The sequence below is a fragment of the Tyto alba genome, unplaced genomic scaffold, assembly GCF_018691265.1.
Source record: "Tyto alba isolate M040663 unplaced genomic scaffold, T.alba_DEE_v4.0 Super-Scaffold_34, whole genome shotgun sequence".
Taxonomy (NCBI): Eukaryota; Metazoa; Chordata; class Aves; order Strigiformes; family Tytonidae; genus Tyto; species Tyto alba.
The window spans coordinates 2,351,705-2,373,380 of NW_024881309.1; the positions used below are offsets into that span (position 1 = coordinate 2,351,705).

Below are 21,676 nucleotides of genomic sequence, written 5' to 3' on the forward strand. Positions count from 1 at the left end.
AAGTGTTTTATTGCTTAGCTAACACTCTAAACCAGTGTCTTCAAGTTCATACTCACCCTGTGCAAGAATTATTTCAATGCATTTTACAGAAACACATTAGATTCCAATCGATAAGAAATCCTGTAATAAGTAACATTTATAGACAATGGCTTTACTCATCTTTTTTTCAAAATATAAAAAAAGTGCTCCAAAATGCAACAGTGTATGAAAACAAACATTTGATTCTCTGCTCTGCCACAGACTTCCAATGTAATCCTGGGCAAATCACTTGAGTCTATGTCCCCTGGGGGCAGCATCACCCTGTATTTTGGGCACTTTCGTAGAATCCTAGAACAGTTTGGGTCGGAAGGGCCCTCAAAGTCCCCCCAGTGCCCCCCCCTGCCCCGGGCAGGGCCCCCTTCCCCCAGCCCAGGGGGCTCCCAGCCCCGTCCAACCTGGCCTTGAACCCTTCCAGGGAGGGGGCAGCCACAGCTGCTCTGGGCACCCTGGGCCAGCGCCTCACCCCCCGCACAGGGAACAATTTCTGCCTTATATCCAATCTAAATCTGCCCTTTTTCAGTTTAAAGCAGTCACCCCTTGTCCCATCCCCACCCCCTGACCCAGAGTCCCTCCCAATCTTTCCTGTCCCCCCTTTAAGCCCTGGGAGGCCGCTTGAAGGTCCCCCCGGAGCCTTCTCTTCTCCAGGCTGAACCCCCCCAACTCTCTCAGCCCGGCCTCCCAGGGGAGCTGCTCCAGCCCCCCCCAGCATCTTCGTGGCCTCCTCTGGACTCATTCCAACAGGTCCTTTGTGAAAAGGAACATTATAGATACTGTTCTAAGGTAGAAGAGTATGACAAACCATAGAAATGTTTATGATAAACAAATATTCCCAGATGTCATCTCGCTTCCTCTTCAGGACACAGTGCAACCCTCACCAGTGAAATCATTCATTTAGGTTGAGGAAATTACCTTTCCCTGCCTCTCCTGCTACAGCCTCAGCAGTGCTTTTCTCATTCTTGTCAGATGCCAGACATCTGCCAGAGCCCGGCTGCCTTCCCCTGCTCTGCTTTCACAGCAATTCATCTTTTTTTTTTTTTTTTTTTTTAAATAGACAAATCTCTTCATAAATTAGCTAGAGCTACCTGTTTGAATATCAAGCATTGGTTAACTTACAGTTTCTACTGACACTGAAGAGGCAAGAATCCAATGTGATCTTTAAATTACTAGATAGCTGGAGTTTTCATAGTGATACTGGTAGAGTCTAGAACAAAATGCCTTGACTTGAGTGCTCCTTGCTTTGTATTTGTTTATTTTAAAGCTCTAAATGGCAAAAGCAGCTTTATAAACTAGAGCTAAGCGTGTCACTGTTTTTTTGCTGAGCTCTAAGCATGCAGGTCGGCTCCTTGTTCCCGGTTCTGACAGCGGCTATCTCCATATACAGAGAATGGGAGAAAGCCAGCAGAAAAGCAAACCCAGCTAATTCTGGTCCCGTCTCTTCCAGCTCTGTAGCTCTCTCCTTGCACCACAACTTGCCAGAAGACAACCCTTTGAATTACTATTTGAAATGAGAAGGAATTCCAGGGATGGAAGATCTCTCCTCATCCCTTCAGTTTACAATGGGTCTGAAGGTTGTGCCCTCTACTAACCTGAGTAAGGCAAATCGTATGACACAACACAGAATGGAGCCACTGAAGTCCACAGAGTCATATCAATACATGCCAGCATCTGCTTTATACTAAGCTCTGCCTCTAAGTTTTGGTTTTTGTGCAGGGTTTCTTTTGTTTTTTACAATTTCAATGGGCTGTGCATTACTCACATGCTTAACATCCAAAAAGGACGATGGTCACTCACAGCCGAAGATACTATACACTGATTTACCTCCCTATTGCCTAAACAGCTAAAGATCTGATTTACATGCTTTTGGCGTGAGATAGACCTGCAGAACCCACATTACGGATCCACATTTCAGTATGACCACTTTTCAGGGCAGATCCCTCACCGGCTGCACACAGGATAGCTCAAATGACTTCGACACAGCTATACTGACCTACCCAAAAAGGACACTGAACAGAATTAACATTTGTTTTCTGTAGGTGAATGAACTGCTGTCATGCAGTATGTATTGTAATAGTGATTGCAAAACCATTATTCCAAATCAACATCATTATATTTTACAGTATCAGACACTTTCTTCTCTTTGTCTGATAAGTGTATTTTTCTTCCCTTTATCTAATTCGTCAAACTCCAAAGCAAACTGAGAATTTCCCTACCAATTTCAAAGCTTTTATGAAACAGATCCTCAGTGAAGCTAGATATACCTTAATTTATCTGTTAAATCATACTATTGATTTAATATACACGAGTATTCCCTTCACCTTGGATACTCTGGCTGGATCAGGTCAGATCAGATTATTCAGGATGGTAAGGTGGAAGTGTCACTTGAAGGCAGAGAGAGATAAAGGATTAGCTGAACATTTTGACTGGGAAGTGGGTCATATTTTAACTTCTGTCAGTTCAAATATCTGACAGTTCATACCGACACCCTGTGTTTTATCCTAACTACTGATCTGAAGCAGGTGGGGGAAGAAGTTCATGTTTGAGAATCCTCTTCTAATGCAGAGGCCAACAGATAAGGAACACAATACAATCTTTGCACGTTCCCCAGATGCAACTTATTAATAAAATGCTTCATTAAGCCAAGCACCCCTCTCCCAGTTTACTTTCTAGTCTTTTCATATATGATCAATGCAAGCAGTGGTTTGCCAACACTCCTTCAACTTGTCAGCTGTAAACCCAGAGACACAACACAAATGTGCCTGCTTTGAGCTTCCCTCCTCTGATTACAGGGCACTCAGTCTGCTATTGATTTGTGACATACAGCATACCAACATAAATCCCAGATAGAGCTTCACAATTAAATTTAGTCATTCATTACTGCCGTGGGCCAGTTGGTACTACAATAATACCTCCATTAGCAATACCAAAACAAGAAGAAAGAATTAGAGAAGAAAAGTTCCAGCAGTGGCTTATTTTGAAGCTTCTTTAAAAGACAAATTTAGGGCTGATGGGGTGATTATTCTGAGCAAAGAGTCTCTGAAAGCACTTTTTAAATAGGAATTTAGATTTGTCATATACTAATTTAAAAGCGGGCCTGTAGACAGATGTGCATAATGCATGGTGGAAAAATGCCGTGGGGTATGAATGGTACACATATGCAAAGTGAACTCAGGCAAATGCATCTTTCCTTGCATAAGTCAAGTGGAACGGTCTGGACTAAGTGTTATTTTCCTTCCTTTTATCAGGGAAGTACCAGCTGTGGTTTACACACTGCTGCCTTGCAAATGGCTTATGGGCCAAGCACTTACTTCCCCCTCCTCGCCTAAAGGAAGGTGAAGTATTTTCTGTTACAGAACACGTACCAGTGGAAGGGATCTAACAGAGTCAAGACTGTTTTTCCTTTCTGCTTTAGCTGCAATAGCAGCAAGGAATCCAGCTACCTGTAAGGATGTGGACCTCTCTTCCTGCAAATCCCGGTTTCCCTGACATCAGTGGTCCATCACATGATCACCTTAACAACACTGGGATTCCATCCTCACGTGTCAATTTGCATGAATAATCCTCAGCTGAATGCCAGGCCTAAATCCTTGACTGAAATCTTTAGCGTTACGCTCATTCCTATTCTTCAAGGTTCACTCCCCTCCACTAGAGACCCATGACTACATCCCATCACTTGCTATCCGAGACACAAAGTCACAGGATTCTTTTCAAGCAGATCTGACTCATTTGCTACTCTCAAAATGAGTGCTTTTCTTTCATCTCTAATGTTCTACATGCAACACTTGTATGCAAATAGGCAGAGCCCTTCTCTCCCGGAGAGAAATATGGTCAACTACAATTATTAATTCTCCATTGTTGTTATGACTTTAAACTGTTCTTTAAAGCCACTGTGATCTCTTTCAAGCAGTGGAGAAAAAGAGCACTTTAATCACTAAAAGTGCATTAAAAATTCAACACTTGAATCCTGCCTAATAGATTGATATTTCCCATGAGCTGTCAGGGTAAGATTAGCTATTAAAAATTCACTTGTCCACAGGCATGTTAAATCTACCTGAAATCGGGCTCTGCTTGTTTTCTTGCTTGTTTGTATGTTTAAAGAGATGCTTAAATTCCGATCTATTCACAATTTAAATAAATCAGAGAACTGTGTGTCTTCGTACAATGTTTTAAGACCAACTTCCATTTCAAGAGCCAGCAGACATTCAATCCTGCTTGTCCTTTCCCAAGCGTCAAGGCTGTCTCAATGTCTGTAGCATACCCTAGATAAGAAGCATCGTTATTACACCAAGTTATAATTTGAAGCTCTGTGTCAAACTCCCCAAATTCTGCTTTGTCGCCACAAACTTTTCCATTAGCTGGCATGAGGCCTAAATCAGAGACACAAACATCTGCAGAGAATCACGAAGCCCAGCTAAGGCTTAAATTAGCCTCTGAAATTACACAGTCCTCTCCACTGACAGAGCGGATTTAGGTACATAGGTAGGAGCCTATCCACAGTCGAAAACCAGGTAGAAGCAATCTACCCCTTCCTCAGTTCTTTATTCCTTCCATCCACTCCTCCAGGGAGCTGCAAGGATCGAGCCTCTGCACCAAGCCGTTCAGTGATGGACACATTTAAACAAACAAAAACCACCCAACAAAACCCCACAACTGTCCCGCCCCCCTAAAGCCACTTTGTTTGCTGCACAGCTCAACCCGCTATTTGAAGAATCCACGGATTATTTTTCTCCTGGGATGCATTACCAGCTTTCTTACTAGCTAAAGGAACCCAGTTGCTGGCCAGGACGCTGACGTGCTGTACGGACACAGAATTGAGGGAGTCCCCTCCTCGGCAAGCTTACATGCAAGAACAAGAGACCTCGGGACACTAAAAGAAAGACTGAAGTAACAGCAATCAGCACGGTAAGCAGCTGTCACAACGCCTCAGCAGATTGGCTGTTGTGGAGATTTTTTTTGTCTTTTCCCCTATAAAGAGACAGAGCTCGAATGCCTCAAATCCCGGCAATGTTGGGCAGTGTCTAGCTTTCTGATCATAAACAAGTAACACACAAAATTTAATTTAGAGGAAAATCTGAACCGTGTTTGCCAGTCTAAGTGAATTCTCCTATGACGAAGATTCTATAGATAGCTTTCTGTTTCATTTCATGGTATTTCTTCCACCGTGATGTTACAACCAGAAATCACACTGGGAACAATTTGGGATTGAATAGAAAATGATAGTGTCTAGACAGCAACTATGCCTGAAGTATTTTCAAGGAATATAAAAACCAAGCATTAGCATCAGCTTTAATAGCTAGAAGTTAATAATGACAACGTTAATTTTAATTTTAACTGATTCAAGGTAGGTATTTAAAATAAAACAAAACACAAACAAAATCAATGGCCCGGAATAGGAATTCTAACTTTCAAAGCTGGACAATTATTAATCATTTATATTATTCAATTAATGCTGACTTTTCTAATGAATAGTATGCTTTATATCCCCATTGGGTATTCAAACACATCATTCATTTTCATTCTTAAGAAATAAACCAAACTGCAAAGGGTTTTGATGCACAACTAAAAGGAGATTCAAATTAGGCATCAGATTCCCTTTTGCATTTTAGAAGAATCATTCCCTTGAAAAAGATTTTTTTTTTTAAAAAAAACACTCCAAGGATTTGTGTCTTATATTCCATCTGTACACCTTTTTAAAGGAGCCTGACAACATTTTTATTCACAGAACATTTTCCCTGTCTTTCTGTGGTGCTAGAAGGTCAGATCAGTTCAGACTTTCAGAAAGAGGTCTTCATGCAAATATTTACACACTGAATGACCCAGACTAAAACTCAGCACTTCAGCTAGTGAAAAATATTCCTACAAAACCTTTTTTTGTGTATCAAAACATGTTGCTCTGACTCAGAGTACCTTACAGGAACACGGCATGCCAAAATACTCGCAAGAGAATTTCAAAGCACTTAGTTCTACTGAGGCCAAATTCAGTCAAACTGGTAGTATTTAGCAATTACTTCTGTTTCATGAAAAAAAAAACCAAAACAACATACTTTTTAAAAAAAGAAAAAACCCAACAAATATGGATTAGAAATTTAAGAATTTCATGGGTTTAGTGCCAATCTTGTCAGAACAAGAGCAGTAGCTAGGGCTAGTTGGATCCTGAGGGCTCTGGTATCTATCACAATCTATTCCTTCATGTTCAAAACAAAATGAACACATTTTTAAAAGAGCTCATTTAAGTTTTGCAGCTCAGCTCCCACAGACAAAGCTGCAATTATTGTCTCGACTTTTTCACGAGTAAGCAAGAAAAATTAGAAAGAGAAGAAAAGCATCAAAACACTCCATCCTGAATGTGGCAGAAACCTTCACAGTAACGAGAGAGGTTCCAGCCTCAGCCCAACGCCAGCATTTCACAGGAAGGACAGAAGTGGTCTTTAGGGTCTCCAAACCAAGTGGCTTCATCAAACGCTACCCCTTCCATAATAATGCCATTATATTCTATTGGTGGAGTCTCTGCACGACTGCACTGATAATGAAGTCCATAAAGGATGCAGTCTGCCTTCTGCAGAGAGACTGGAGCAGCCACTGCCTGGCAGGGAGGGAAATCAATGACTCCAATGCAAGCACCCTGTTGGCTACAGTGTGGAGTTATCAATTTTCTTCCCAGCTAGACAGCAGCTGCTTCAGTCACTCCGTAAAGAAAAAAGGGGAAAAAAAAAAAAAAAAAAAAAGGAAAAAAAAGAAAAAATAGTAAGAAAAAAAACTACCCTAAAAAAAGAAACAAAGAACCATCCTCCATAGAGAAGCTGGCCGCAACATCATAAAACAACCTAGAAACACTTATACGGAGGAAACTCATACTTATGTCAAGCTGAAGATTCAGATTCTTTTGCTAATATTTTAATTTTTACCTGGTACAATGTCCAGATTTTCAGCCATTAACAGCAGGGCACATGTTCATGAAGCTAACTCTGAAAGCAGATGGCCTCAGCTGCTGTAGATAGCTGAATAAGCTCTACAGGTATGGAAGGCTCTCCCACTCCATCAGTGCCTGGCCCTCCGTCTTCAACAAAATATATTCAATTTAACATCAGTAAAATGAATCATCTATTCACAGCCTGGTTTTCCCATAAAAAAAATAAATTCCTGTAACCAGGTAATGAGCAAATAGAAAAATCATAAGTAGAGCTTCAGCTCCCCCAAAACACACTGCCTGTGCTACTAATATGTTTGTTTTAAGCACCGAGCCAGACCCTGACCTGGTTAAAACAATCACTGAAATGAATGGTACTGTGTCACATTTTTAACTGTAGTTGCTCCAAGGCCTCACTGATTATCTTAAAGGACAAAGGGACACAGGAAGATCAAAATTTTGTCTAAATAAATTGTCCTAAGTATCCCAGTATAATTCATATATATGTGTATGTGTATATCCCAGCACTTTTCAGAACAAGCATTTTTTTAGAATATGAGAATGTTCTTTCATGTGTTTTCCTTTTTATAAAGGACCATAAAATTCTATCAAATTACAGCACCATTACAACGAGAAAAATGATGAAATAAACACAAACTTCTCCCTTAAGCCCTCACAGACAAGACCTACCTGCTTTGTCCGTAGTTACTTTGAAAAGTAATTTGCAGAAGCACAAATGTAATTCGTGAATCCTGATCACAGATTTAAACGTACAGTACATAATGGTAACAACTCTTGTGTGCATTTATCCTATGGTAAATGAGTTCTAGATGGTATCTTTCTTGGACAGGAGAGTAACATCGTGCTTATTATAGATCAGGCTGATAGCACGGACAAGACAGACAACCTGTAGTAAATATATCCCTTGGTTACCTTGAGGACAGCAGCTTGCTCGCCTGCCCACATACTCATCTTGCTGTCCTGGCGAGTTCACAACATTAACACTCTCAGGGCCTTTCTATTAAATTGTCTGTGCTTTCCCAATTTGTTAGGCTTTTACATTAATAAAACTCTTTTCCCCTTCAATGGTTCACAATGGATAACAAGAACAATAATCTTGAACCTCTAAAATTATCTAGGACACTCAATAAACTTGATACAGTGCATGCAAGGCCAGAATTTGCAGGGGGAGAAGTGGAAGACATCTTGTATTTAACCACTGCAAGCATCAACTCCATGTACATGCATCACTGAAAGACAAAGTGAAGAGTAAAAAAGAAGAAACTACTAAATATATTTATTTCAAGCAAACAGAACATGAAGCATTCACACAGACAGCATTAGCTTAAAATAATATTTAATTTAAAGCTTGGGCTGCTATACTAACGTTACCAAAGTTATTTTATACCACAGAATACGACTGTATGGCTTTTATGTTAATACTCTGCCAAAACCCAATCCCCTACGTGAGTTCTGAACAGGGCGAGATGGAAGCTTGAACACAAACACTAAGAGAGCCCACACAAATTCTCATCCTCTATCTTCTTTCACTTTTCCAGGACTCCTACCTAATTAAATTTGCCATTTTTACTTGCACCCAGGTAAAGCTTTATTTGGGCTTGCTACCCTCTGAGCCCCTCCGCCTGCTTTTTGGGTGGCAGGACGCTTACTGCAGGAGCTAACAGGGTTAAGCATTCTTCCACAAGAAGTTTTGACTTTCAAATGGAAGCCTTCAGGATCAAGACAAATCCATCATTCTAATGCTCAGAACTAAGCTGTTGAAACCAAAGGAAATGAATCCATACAGTGGATCATTAGCCATGTGTAGAGCGTTGCTCCCGGAATTAATAGATGCTATGTCATGCCTTGGGACTACTTTCAACCCGTTCCCAGTCAGCTGGAAAAGGACAGAAGGAAATTTCTATTCTATTTTTTCCCTGCTCTTTCTTCCTTCCTGCCTCCATTTAAAATCCACACTGCTGAGAACTTCTCCACTGAGTAATTCATAATCTAACTCTATTAAAATAAGTGCTGCTGCTGCTAAGCATAAACTCAAAGATGAATTAGCAAAACTGCAGAATAATACTAATAACGAGGAGCTGCAAGCTCTTTCCAGGCATGGGACTGTCTTGAACCGAGTGCCTGTCTATCCCTTGAGATCAGTGCTCCAAAGCACCACTTCATCTGCATAAGAAAACAACAAAAATAAAGTCTAACTTTACTGCTCAAACATTGTTGAACGTCAGCGCCTCTTCTGTTTTCAGACTGACCATGACAGCAAGGAGCATGGCTTGCTCTCAACCATACAGCAGTAACAAAATCTGTGCAGAACTATATGTCCACTGATTAATAATTAACATATGCTTCCTTTTACCTAAAGGTTTCAAAGCTCTTTCGGAGCCTTGGGATACATCACAGGGATCCATGAAGCAAACAGCTCCTTTCAGATTGTTAACCACTGTCCTAATCTGGCTATACAAGAGGAAGAAAAATCAAAGCTGTGAAACGCTCACTTGTGTAAGGCAACAGGCCTCGTGACTTGCTCGACTTTAACCCCAGGCTCCAGGCCTACTGCATTCAAGAAAACACTCAGATATCTTGGTACTTTCTCAGTCTCACTTTTTCCCTTCTAACACAGTCAAGGGCTGTGTAGCTTTAAACATATTTTGTCAGCACAAAGCAGTGAATAACAGTAAGTTCCCAGTGATGTTTCCAAGTCTCTTTGGGCAGCGTTCTCAATCATTCAACCGATCTTTCCCGTTATGAACATTTTCAAGTGTTCTTAAATTAGCAGATCTGGTTTAGCCTCTATTTCAGTAGAGAAGATGGAAAATATTCAAACATCTTCATTGCAATGGTCTTCCACGATTGTGTACACCAGAGAGCAAACATTTAATGTTAGAGTGCCCACGAATAAAACTGGGCAAAGGAAGGGAAGGGAGCAGGTTGTTGGCAATGTAGGCTTTTGACTGTACTTACAGAAAAAAAACCCCAGAGGCCTCTTTCCTAAACACTGGGTTTTGTCTACAAAGTTGTGTAACCCAAAAAATTGTTGTTTTTAGCTCCAAGCAGAGCTGCGTTGCTCTAATGCAGATGTCGTTTAAATTTCTGAAGTCCCACACAGACCAGGGACTGACAGCAGCTCTGATGAACCCCTTCCTAGGACGCGTGTATGAACAGAGGGCTTGCTTTCCGTTGGAAGTGTGCACCCAAACTAATTTCAGATGGTTATATATATGCCATCTTTGTGTACAGAAAATCTTTTACATTGCTATAACCAATTTAAAAAGCCACCATTAGAGAGCAGACCAAGCAAACGATCTATGTTACACGGACTAAAGTTTGTAATAATGGTCTTAATTCCACTCAGGTTTCTTGCTTTGTGAAAACAGAAAAGACTCACAAGATTTCACTTCAAAGCTGTCTACAGCTGAGAGGTATTCACCATCCTTAGGATTTCAATAATTATTGCTATTGAATGAATCTATGGATCCGTGATTTCTAGTGATGCCAAGTTTCCTTTCTGCTGTGCTACAGCCAATGGAAATACAGTTTTTATATATATGCATATATACGGTATTTTATATATATATATATATCACCCTGTAGCTGAACATACTCAAGAGCAAGTACTGAGAATGGGTAATTTTGCTTTTGAAATCATGTAAGGGAAGCCAAGTCAGTGTGCTGCGAGAAAGAACTGCAGCACACAAAGCACTTCACTTGATATGAGATTTACAGTTTGCAGTGAAATTAAAGGTATTAACGTTAGTCCTTCAGCTACCTGATAAGCCAAGAGAGATGACAACAATATCTTAACTCTAGTGCAGCTCGGTAGATCTCAAGGTATTTTTTAAACCGTTCCCAAATGGAAGGGATAACATACTTCTCCACAGAGTTGTCAAGTGCACTACTAGCACAAGAACGAACGCAGCTCCACTGCCGTTGACCAGCCTATACTGGTGCTGTCCTCCTTATAAATGTCATTTTATCCCACATACACGAATTCAACAGGCTGAGCTGCTTGTTTGACCTACAGAGAGCAGGCATGTGGTCGGCGTGCAGGCGCTGTACACGTAGGGATGTCAAGGTGCTGCAGTCACTTCAGTACAGGCTGGCTGCCTCATCGGAGCAGCTACAAAGTACAGACATAAACACTGGTCTGGTCTAAGCAAGCTGTGTGTCCTCACTTACTTTGCTATTACTTAATTCTCTTACTCCTCTATAGAAGTACTTCGCTGCTAAAGACATTTCAATGCTAGATTGTACTGGCTATCTGTTAACTCGAGCAATCTGTCAGGACAGGTAGCCAAGTAGACACTTTCCATCCCGGATCATACCATTCCACTTGTTTCTCCAAATAAATCCAGTAAACATTAAATGTACAGTTGTATATTCTAGGGAAATAATTCTTGGCACATGAGAATATGTGAGCTGCCAAAAGGTTTTTCAATTTGTTCAACTGCTATAACAAAAGCATTTCCTGAACTGGAACTGAAATGGTGCAAGACCCTGCTTTGCTATAATTTGAAATGAAGGGAAGAACTCATCAACATGTCTGCTCAAGAAACAGCACATCTTTGATCCCCACTGGTAAGTTATGCAGATTTAACTCCTAAAGTATGCAAACATTTATTTACAAGTGTATTATCTTAGGTACTCAGATGCCAGCAACAGCCATAATGTCAGCACCACTAAATTGAAAGTGAACTGCTTTTCAGAGATGCTAGGAACAGACACCTTTAAAAATAAAGAAAACAAAAAGCACAAGCTGTTGGGAGGGCAACGGATGCAAATTCAAGATGTCCTGATTTTATTCCAAGATTTTGCCAGTGACTTAATGATCAATCACAGACAAGCCACTTCATGTTGTTTCTCAATACATTAATTAGGAATAACGACACTCATCTCACACACAGTTCCACAGCTGAAAGGTGCTGTGTGGCAAAGATTTCATTTTCATTTAGTTTAAAAAACCCCAACACCTGGAGATACAAACAATTTGCCAGAATTCTCCACATCAAAACAAACAGCAACTCCCAAAGAATGCCAAAAGCAATAACAGCAAGCTTTCTGTACACTGAGCAGCACTGTGCACATCAAAATTCATTTGCCACGAAGAGAGCTACATCTTTAAGGCTACGCTTTACTAAATCAGAAGGAAAAAGCCTCAGAAAATTTAGCAGTAAAAGTTTTTCTATGCCTAACTCTCCAATCCAGAAGGATACATTCTATACAAAAATATAGACTTTCAAGTTACCAACATTCAGAATTCTTGCTGGAGGCAATTTGCTTCCCATGCCACTACGAGATGCAAAAGGAAGAGTCTCGGAGGTCCAAGCCACCGAACACTCTGGTACCAGCGTGGAGAACACAACAGACGATCCTTGACCACAAATGTTCAAGCTCTCATCTTAAGAAAAGCAATCAGCATGTCATAGCATTCACAGTCACGTCAATGAGATTCACTGCGGTGGGCACTACTCATCAGTATGTTTACACAGAGCTTAATTTAGCCTCCCAGTGCAAAGGCTGGAAGAAGGAAGGATTCTGCACAATAGATGACAGGTACAGAAAGATGGCTTCACTTTTTACAGTGAGCATACAACAGATCTACAACTGGGTTTGCATTTTGCATTTGATGGTATGTTTTAAAGACAAAGCAAAAATGATTTAATTATCTTCATAGTTTTGTTTTATTTTGTATTTTCCATTGTTGAATACCGTATGTGTTGTAAAATCAGATAAGAAATATAACAGGTATTGTTTAGGGCTCGGCCTAGAGAAAACTGCAGAGCCTGCACTTAAAATCATATGTTTCATTGAACAGCACTGCTGATTTTTTAACAATCAAAACTTTCATCGGGTATATACTGTATGTATCAAAACAATGCTCTGAAAGCTTAAGCTTTGTTCTAACTAAAGACCATACCATTATTTGCACCAGTTGCAAAAGAACCAGTCAGGATGACGTAACATTTTAGCTAAGGAAAATCTCCTTAGACGTATCAAACTATGCTATAAGCTTCAAAAATCAGAAAAGAGAACAAAGCTGCAAAAGAACTCTGTCCTATATCCCAAGAAGGAAGCTTAAACATTTTTCACATTTATTAGTAATTTGCTGAATTTTGAAATGACCGCTCACCTTTGATGGATGAAGAAAAGCTGGAGCAGAGAGTTCAAAGCCTGTGTGCGAAATCTCACGACTGCCTGGCAGAACCTGCAAGAGAAACAGAAGTTCCTCTACTCTAAACGCTAAACCAGATTCTGCCCTGCATTATGTGATGGTAGCTTTGCTAAAAGCCAACAGGAATTACCCCTGCCCAGTTTGTTAATTAAGCCCTATTGACCACAGGTGGCTGTTGCTTTGAGTAACTGACTCCATTAACAGCTGTAATAGCTACCAGATCACAGGTGCCTTCGATATCTGAAAGGCTTGACTATCTCTAAAACACACACCGTATTGCAGGTGTGTAAAATTATATGGAAACATAAAAGGTAAAATTAGTATGTTATTAAAACGTCTCACAGACATAAAGTAAAAAAAATCATAGTTTAATCTTAAAAGTCATCAACTTTGATCATTTTAAGAACTCTTTAACATACTTCTCTTAAAACAATATAATTATATATAATTACAACTGCAAGCTGGAATTTTTTGGCAGAGTACTATCAACCTCTGGAATTCACTGCTGCAGTGAATATCATGGTTATGTATTTTCTAGACATTTGAATAAAGGAAGAAGAGTTACTAGGAAGAAAGGAAATAAAGTAACCTATTTGCTACTAGATTTGATCACTAAAACGATCTGGGGTTTGCAGGTGATTCAGAACTGTAGTAGATCTCTCCTTGTAGAAAGTATATTCTGTACCGAAACCAACAGCTCATCTAGTACCGTCCAGCTGTGTCTTTCCATGCCCATCTGTTGTGGTAGAAGGTGTTTCAGAGGACTCATTTGTTAGTCCAGGCCTGATGTGTTCAGTCTTCTGTACTACAGTCACTTACAGGTGTTCAGTTTTTACATTATACTACTAAAACAATCCCACAGAAATTACCTTATTCAGCGGGAATTAATCAAATTACAGCAGAGCCCAGCTATCCCCTTTTCTTAATACAAACACTGCCACTAAACTGAAAACCAAAAGGTGTCAAAGAAGCAAAACTACCAGGTGAAGGAGCCTTTTCATTGTTTATGTATAAGCAATATATACATATTGGATCCAGCAAAACTATCAAACAATAGGATCTGATCCTCTGTCGCATGGACATGGAATACCTGAAACTGAAAAAAACCCCAAGCCCCAGTATCCACTCCTCTGCCTGGAGTTCATTTAAGAGATATAATAATGTGGGCCCCGCAGCAACAAAACTAATTGCAAGTAAACATTTGGCAAATAAAAAGGGGCCAGTTAATGATTTTGAAATGATGTAAAAAGTGGCACTGGCCGTGCAATGCCTTGGTGCCCCAGGCCGCCGGTCGGTACCTGCTGCCCTGGTGCTCCAGTGACAAACCTCTCCAGCACACGGAGCCTGTAGTTCTTCCTGGACTTTGGTTCGTTGCTGTTGTCGTTTTCTTTAAGTGAGAGAAAGCTGAAATCTTTCTTCCACCATATTTCTTAGCCTTAAATCTTTTAGTGAGTTAGAACGAGCTGCTCTCTTGATTAAATGCAAGACTCTCTTTTACTCCATCATTTTCGGTATTATCACCAAGAAGAAACACATAAAAGGCCCACTGTAAATGAGCAAAGCTAATGAAAAAGAGCCATGTGAGGCTTGTAAACCATCCCACTGTTTCAGATCTCTCTGTAACACCTACAGCTCTTGCACACCACCTTGGAGAAGAAGTGCTGCAATGTAAATGGATCTGTAAATTATCTATGTCTAATGCAGGTAAGTGGGAATGGTCAGGAAGAAGAAAGCATCTTAGCTGGAGTGATCTCTACGAAGAACAGAAAAGGCATTGAGAGGAGGAATTTTCGCCTGAAATGAAAACTTTCGAGGCTCAATTCTCCTTGCAGCCTGCCCTGATACAAAGCTCACTGACACCAGCAGGTAGAGACGGTTTGATTTCCGTGGGCTTGGGGTCAGACTCCCACACCAGAACACTGTTTGCCCAGCGTGCATTAGAGAGATCTATGCTTTCTCATAACTGAATATTCATTAAATGAAAACAGCAAACAGACACAAAAAGAACATAATGAAACAATACATGACTCAACAATAAATCATCATCGATTTCGCTGAGCCCTCCTGAACCTGTTTACATGATGGAGAGCAAGCCTGAAAGGGAGCCACACACAGACTGCAACACAGTGTGCAAGCTACTGCAAAAGGCTTGGCAAATCAAGTGCAGTCACCTGGCTAAACTCATTATTCTCCTCCTTCAGATTATTCAAAGTAGATTTATTAATTGTATGGGAAAAAAAGCCTACTATGTCCTTTCCTATTTCCTTTTATTAATTTTTAATCCATTCTCTCTTAATTATCAGGACCTACTCCACAATGTCCTGGATGAATGCTAATAATTAAAGTCCAGGTATTTGTTCTAAATTAAATGTGACCTCAGCTCTTGGTGGTGGGGGGTGTGTGGAGGTTTTTCCTCATTTGAATAGGGAAAATGGAGGAGACATTTGTTTATGACATCTACAGACTAGCTGGTTCTTAACAAGACAAGTATTATACCAAGTTAATTTGAAGGTAGTATACATAATGCAGCATATCAATTTTGTATGACATATGGGCTTGTGCCTGCATATTAACAACTTAAAAACAACATTGTGTTGCCAGTGACAATTACTACACTGTAAACTATTTCAGTGGGTCATACATTAATTTAATTCATTGCAGCAGGCAGGTTGGCACACACCAAGAAAAGTCACTGCAAAATGAAAAATGCTTTACATTGTACAACATAAATACTTCCTCAGGACTACAAACCCCTGTCAGGACAGAAGCACCTTCTGGCATTACACCCATTTATTAAGTCAGCCCCACCTCAACAAAAACAAAAAAGCACCTGCAAACACACACTGCAATCATCGTCAACTGCACTTTACTCTGTCCCTTGTATGGATGCAACAGCAGGGAAAGCATCCTGGAGCTCTCATCTAAAAATCGTGAAGAGCACTATAAAATATAAACCTAGAAGCACTTCTCTCCTTTTCTCTTACAGCCAAGAAGTTACCTGTAAACAAGCCCTGAAAAGTCACGGCTGAAGAAACCTTTCACATGCTATTGTGGGCAGCATGCTCAGCTGAGGCTCTCAAAAGAGTTGGATTCATTTTAGTTTGACAGATATATGTTTAAATCCCATCAAACAGTTGTGTGAATTCTCCCAGCGATGTTAATGTAATAATGGAGAATTCCATTCATTTTAGTGAAGCTAAAATATTCTCTGTACTGGAGAATATATATATATATATGAATCTATAATAATGCTCATTCCTCAAGGTTAGATCCTGCAAGGCTGCTCAGCTATTCCACTGCTGGTCTTAAAAAGCACTAAGAACACATGCTTAATTTATACTGGGAGTTTGAGGGGTACGTACGTACCGAATACAAACACACCATGACTGTATTTTCCTGTACTAATTTAATCTAACTAGCATGCATGAGAAAAGAATATGTACAGTTCGAAAGGCCAATATGCTGCTATCACCAAAGGGTTCTCAAGAATGAACACACAATTTACATTTCTGGTCTTAGCAGTGCACCACCAAGGTTACTACCTCGTTGAGGGTATTGAGGGTAACGATGTCTTCAGGCTGCTTCAGGAGGGAAAGTAAGAAATCATCAAAATTAGTCTGTTCATTTAACAGTTCTACTTTTAAACTTCCTTTCTTGTTCCTAGCTCCACATGAAATTGCCTTACACAGGAAGGGACTGTATCACATCCAAAGTATTTTTCAAATGTACTGTGGAGACTTTTCACAGTGTAAGGGCCCTTGCTTAGTGTTCAAAAGCAATGGGAAATCCGGAAAAAAAAAACCCAAGGCACAGGTTCTTAAACCAAACACCTTGAGGGAAGGGAAAAAAAAAAAAAAAAAAAAAAAAAAAAAAGGAAAGTCAGATTATCCACTGTGAAAAATCAGTTGTAAATGCAGAGAAACTTTCTACATGCTCTGTACAAGCTACTGTCTTTCTCGTCCTTTCTGTCAACTATTTTAAGCCATTTTATCAGTGCTGGCATCAGTTGTTGCTAACCATAGTAATCTCCTTTTACAGAAAAATAAAAAGGCTTCATGAGATTATGTAAAGTCAACCAAGAATAGAAATGAATATAAATACCAAGGAATATATCAGCTGTTAACATTCAAGACGATGTAATCTTTGGGAAGCGACAACGTTTAGATGTCTTTAGTAGGCATTCACCCATTGTATAAGAACTACAACATCTTGACCTGATCTATTTAGATCAACTTGGGGACTGGATTTCAAGAGAGGCAGATGCAGCACCAACGGCCTTCTAAAGGGCACGGTCAGTGGTATCGCAGTCAGGACTTAGCTTAACCACGCAGACTGAAATCTCTTATTTTTGGCACTATAGCAAAACTGAGACCTGGTCTTTCTGTTTGTTTGTTAGGGGAGGAAAAGATAAATTATTTAAGTGAGTGTCAGGTCTTAGCAGTTTTCATGCTTTTTAAAGACAGCTTTTTTTTTTTTTTTTTTTTGGTGGGGTGTGCGTGCTATTTAATTCTCTTCCCTCCATCATCATTATTTCTCTTTTTCATGGAATGAACAGCCTGAAGCAGAAATTGAAGATGACTGTAATCCTGACCCTAATCACACAGAACCCTGATTATATGGAAAAGCTTTGCAGAAATTAGCTTGAGCTTCCAGTGCTAATGAACCAGATTAAAGAGAGAGTGTGTTTACATGCAGGACAACCAAGCGTACTCCAATTACTGCCACTGTCTTAATGCTAGGTGGCCAGGGCTGCCAATTCTCTTTTGGTTGCAATTCCCAGAGGCTTAATTTACATCTTTGTGATACCTTTTCTCATAGCTGCTGCCGGACATGATTAGTAGCTTGCAACGAGAATTTAAGTGAAAGCAGTCAGAAATTTTAGGTGTTTTGGCTCTACAGTGGTTGAGTTTATCGATTTCACCTCAGCATTCTGGGTCATTTTAGAAGACCAAAAAGGTAAATTTTCATGTTCCCCTGAAATTTCCCGTATTCCTGCTCATCTATTAGAATGTTCTGCAACTTTTCTGTAAGAAAAGCTTACATAAAAAGGATGCCACAACTTCCACAACCCACAAAAACCAAGCAGTGAGTAACTGTTTCTGACAAGTGGTTTAAGGGAAAGGAATGATTAGCACTAATACTAGATCATGGGAACAGGGCACGTGAATGCCATCCTACGATGCATTATAATGAAACTAGCAATGAAATTGTTCACAATACTTTTTTTCTCTCTAAATCCCGTGTTGCAGAGTACATGAACTTCTCTGCAGCTTCCATAATAATATTTCTTAGCATGCATAGGTTACACCAGTATTCTCAATGCACTGCTTTTTTCTGCGACAAAAGGTCTCAAATATTGGCCATTACAGAGCAAGATATAAAACAGAACAGAGGAAAAGCAGCGCAGTAGATTAAGCAAAATACAGTTAAGTGCTTCTTTGAGCAGAATGTCCATAAGCACTTTCTTGAATGATGGCCTTAGCTCAGAATCTTGTTAAATCAGACAAAACTGCTGAAAGGACTAACCTGGCTTTAGCTCCTGGAAGTCATTGTGAAAAACATTTTAGGCACTTTGGAGCCCACGTCTTGTCAATTTATGGCTCCTGTCATCGCTGAGTCCCATCTGCAAGTTGACTGAGCCTTGGCACCACTCTGCAGCAACTGGCTCCTGCCCTCAGCAGGAGGCTGCCCGAGCACGGTGGGTTCTCCTCAGCCACCAACGCTCAGGAGCTGAAACATTCAGGTGCAACACCGGGATTTCCAGCCACGTGGATATGCCGCACAGCAGCTGGGCGGCCGATGAGCAGATGTTCAGCCCGACTGCCGGGGATCCCTTCTCCCCCCACGCGTTGGCAACCAGAGCCTCTCAAATACCAGTCAGGCTTTAAAGGTACTTGGAGCTACTTGGCGCAGCACCAGCCGGCTCAGGACCGTGCCGAGCCTGAGCCTCTGGGTTAGGGCTCTCTCAGTGTGGTCGTACCGGTCCCAGATCTGCAGCAGGAACTTTCCCTTCCTGCTGCGGCCCGCTGCACGGCTGACCGGCTGCCCAGAGACATTTATCACATTGAGCTGCACTGAACAAGACAGATTGCCAGAAAACATAAGCAAGTCTGTAAGCAGTTAATCTACATTAGAAATGAATTTTATACCTATCTTTTTTAGCACTAGATACTTAAGTGTTTACAAAGTTGGCCATAAGTCACAACTGAAAATATTATCTTCCCCTCCCCCAAATCCCTTTCTGCCCGTTACATCAAATCAGAAATTCAGAATTTTTAATATAAAAAATAACATTGAGAATGTCAATGCTAACCCAGTAGCTAACACCTGTGTATAGTATTATTCCGACACTCAAACATAGAGAATAAAATTTAAGATAGATTTGAAGTCACCATGATTAAGAAAGTTGTGACAGTACCCTCTGAACATGAAAAGCCAGAGTAAGACACACTCCATTTTTAATTCATTCCACTAGTTACAAACAATACAGATGCTTCAGAACAGTGAATTACATTCTCTCTCACACTCTGAGCACGGCAATAAGAATGAACAATGAGATGTGACTATGATGGAAAGCCAGCCTTTACATCTAAATTTCAAGCGAGGAGCCTTTGTGCATACCCTCCCTCACTTAGACCATTGCAAACTGCAAGTACCACAACGCTATCTGTAGAGTAATTAATCTTCTTCTCTCAGTCCCGCATCTACCAAACTATTATGAAAAATTCTTGTGCATCCCGTTTCTGTTGTAAGATACTACTCCTGAATTATCGGCACACTGAGCATTAATGATGAGATGCCTTGTACCTCTGTAGGATAAAATGCCTCCAAGTTTAAAGCTTCTAATGATTTCCTTTGTGAAATAAATCTGTATGCCTGATAAAAGCACTCCTCCATCCCCAACAGACTGCATCTCTATCATCATGTGCAACAGAGATGACGCATCTGTGCTTGCAGGAAAATGGGGTTGTACCCTTATGCTCTGTAGTCCTGTAGCCACACAAGAGAGGGTTAAAAACTGCCAACAGCAGCAAGGCTTTCCCCTTCCCATGCACGGCCCTACCTGCTGAAGTAAATACACTTCTGTAGTGTAAATCCTGTAAATATATTAAAGGCACTACCATTTTCCTGCTGCCAGAGAGCAGCAGGTGGATCCACCCATCCACAGATCCAGCATTTACACGGAAAGCCAATAACCCTGCAGAGTTACGGTTTGATGCTGCAGGCTGAGGCGAGGAACACGCAGAGGAAACCTTGGCTTGGGAAGTCGTGTTCAGAGAGAGCCCTCACCTCCTGCCAAAGCAGCACGAGACGTGAAAAATCACACGACTCCAGGAGCTGACCTCCGCCGCAGTGCGGGCGGTAAGCGTGCACTACCCATCCTACCCATCGGCGAGAAGATCTTCTTGGAGGCAGGCTGGATCCCGGGGAACCATTATTTACCTCATGGAGCAGCAATGCTTTCTGGCTGACTTGGTACCATTCTCTTCCTTCTTTCCACGTTTTGATCCACAGCCAGGGATCAAGCCTTGCAAAAGAGAAACTCAGCTACTGTAGTTTCCCATTACTCTCCCCTCCCCTTTTCATGTCATCCTGGATAATTACTGTGAGTGGACAAAGTAAACGATGTTTTGCCACGAAACAACCCAGTAATCAGCAACAGTGTGCCAAACAGATATATCTCAACAAAAAAAGCAAACCAAACCAAACAACCAAAAAACACCACCATTGAGATGAGTATCTGTTTAGCCATGTCTGGAGCTGATTCATGGTCCTTCAGAGATTTTATCAGGAAACTGAAATAAATACCTGAAATTTGCATATGCCTATATTATACATTTAAATCAGTGGGGCTTCCAAGTCCTTTATTAAGAAAGCACAGATAATGACTGAAAGAAAATGCTAATTTTATTTGGTGGCTCTCTCTCCATTCAGCTTCACTGATCAGACAGACAAATTAAGAAAGATAGTGTGCTTACCCAGAAGCCATTTGTTAGACATCTTCAAAAATCGATGCTTGACACAATTGAGTATCTTTTTGCAATAGAATTTTATTTGTCATGTTGGGCTAGAAGCGTCGGTTAATAATTCACTCCACAGTTCCATAAACCTCCATTGCTATCTTTCACACAACCTTGCAGTTTCACAGGCTGTTGTTAAGAGTAGCTTAAAATAGTCTGTTATCAGTCCTGACCCTCACTGTTATAACTCAAGCAGATGCACTATCTGTGATCATTCTGACAAGGAAACAAAATAAACAACCCGGTAACTTTGAAAAGGACATATACACACTGAATACATACACACATAATGGCTACACACTCAAGAGCTCATACCGTGAGCAATGGAAAGGGCAAATCAGCAACACTGAGCTGCTGCCCCAACCTTATTATGAACCAGGGATGGGACAGAGTCACTCAGTTCTGATTTGGTTTTCTGTTCTCCCAACTTCTTGGATGCCTGCATGTCCGCATTGGTTTGAATGACAGAGCTCTGAACAGTCAATCTGCAGGTCAAGGCAGTTGGAATTAGTCCAATTTGAGTAT

The 21,676-nt window shown here is 40.7% G+C and overlaps 1 protein-coding gene across 6 annotated transcripts in view; it reads right to left on the minus strand.

Moving 5' to 3' along the window:
- The window catches only part of LRRTM4 (leucine rich repeat transmembrane neuronal 4), a 485,034-nt gene that overhangs the window by 64,634 nt on the left and 398,724 nt on the right, over positions 1–21,676 (minus strand). For 4 of the 6 annotated variants that reach the window (XM_032989994.2, XM_032989993.2, XM_032989992.2 and 1 more), the window contains one exon: positions 13,089–13,163. The exons of the other annotated variants lie outside the window; for them this stretch is intronic. In XM_032989994.2, coding sequence (XP_032845885.1) covers positions 13,089–13,163 — 75 coding nt within the window. The remainder of the gene's footprint in view (positions 1–13,088; positions 13,164–21,676) is intronic. 6 annotated transcript variants of the gene reach the window in all.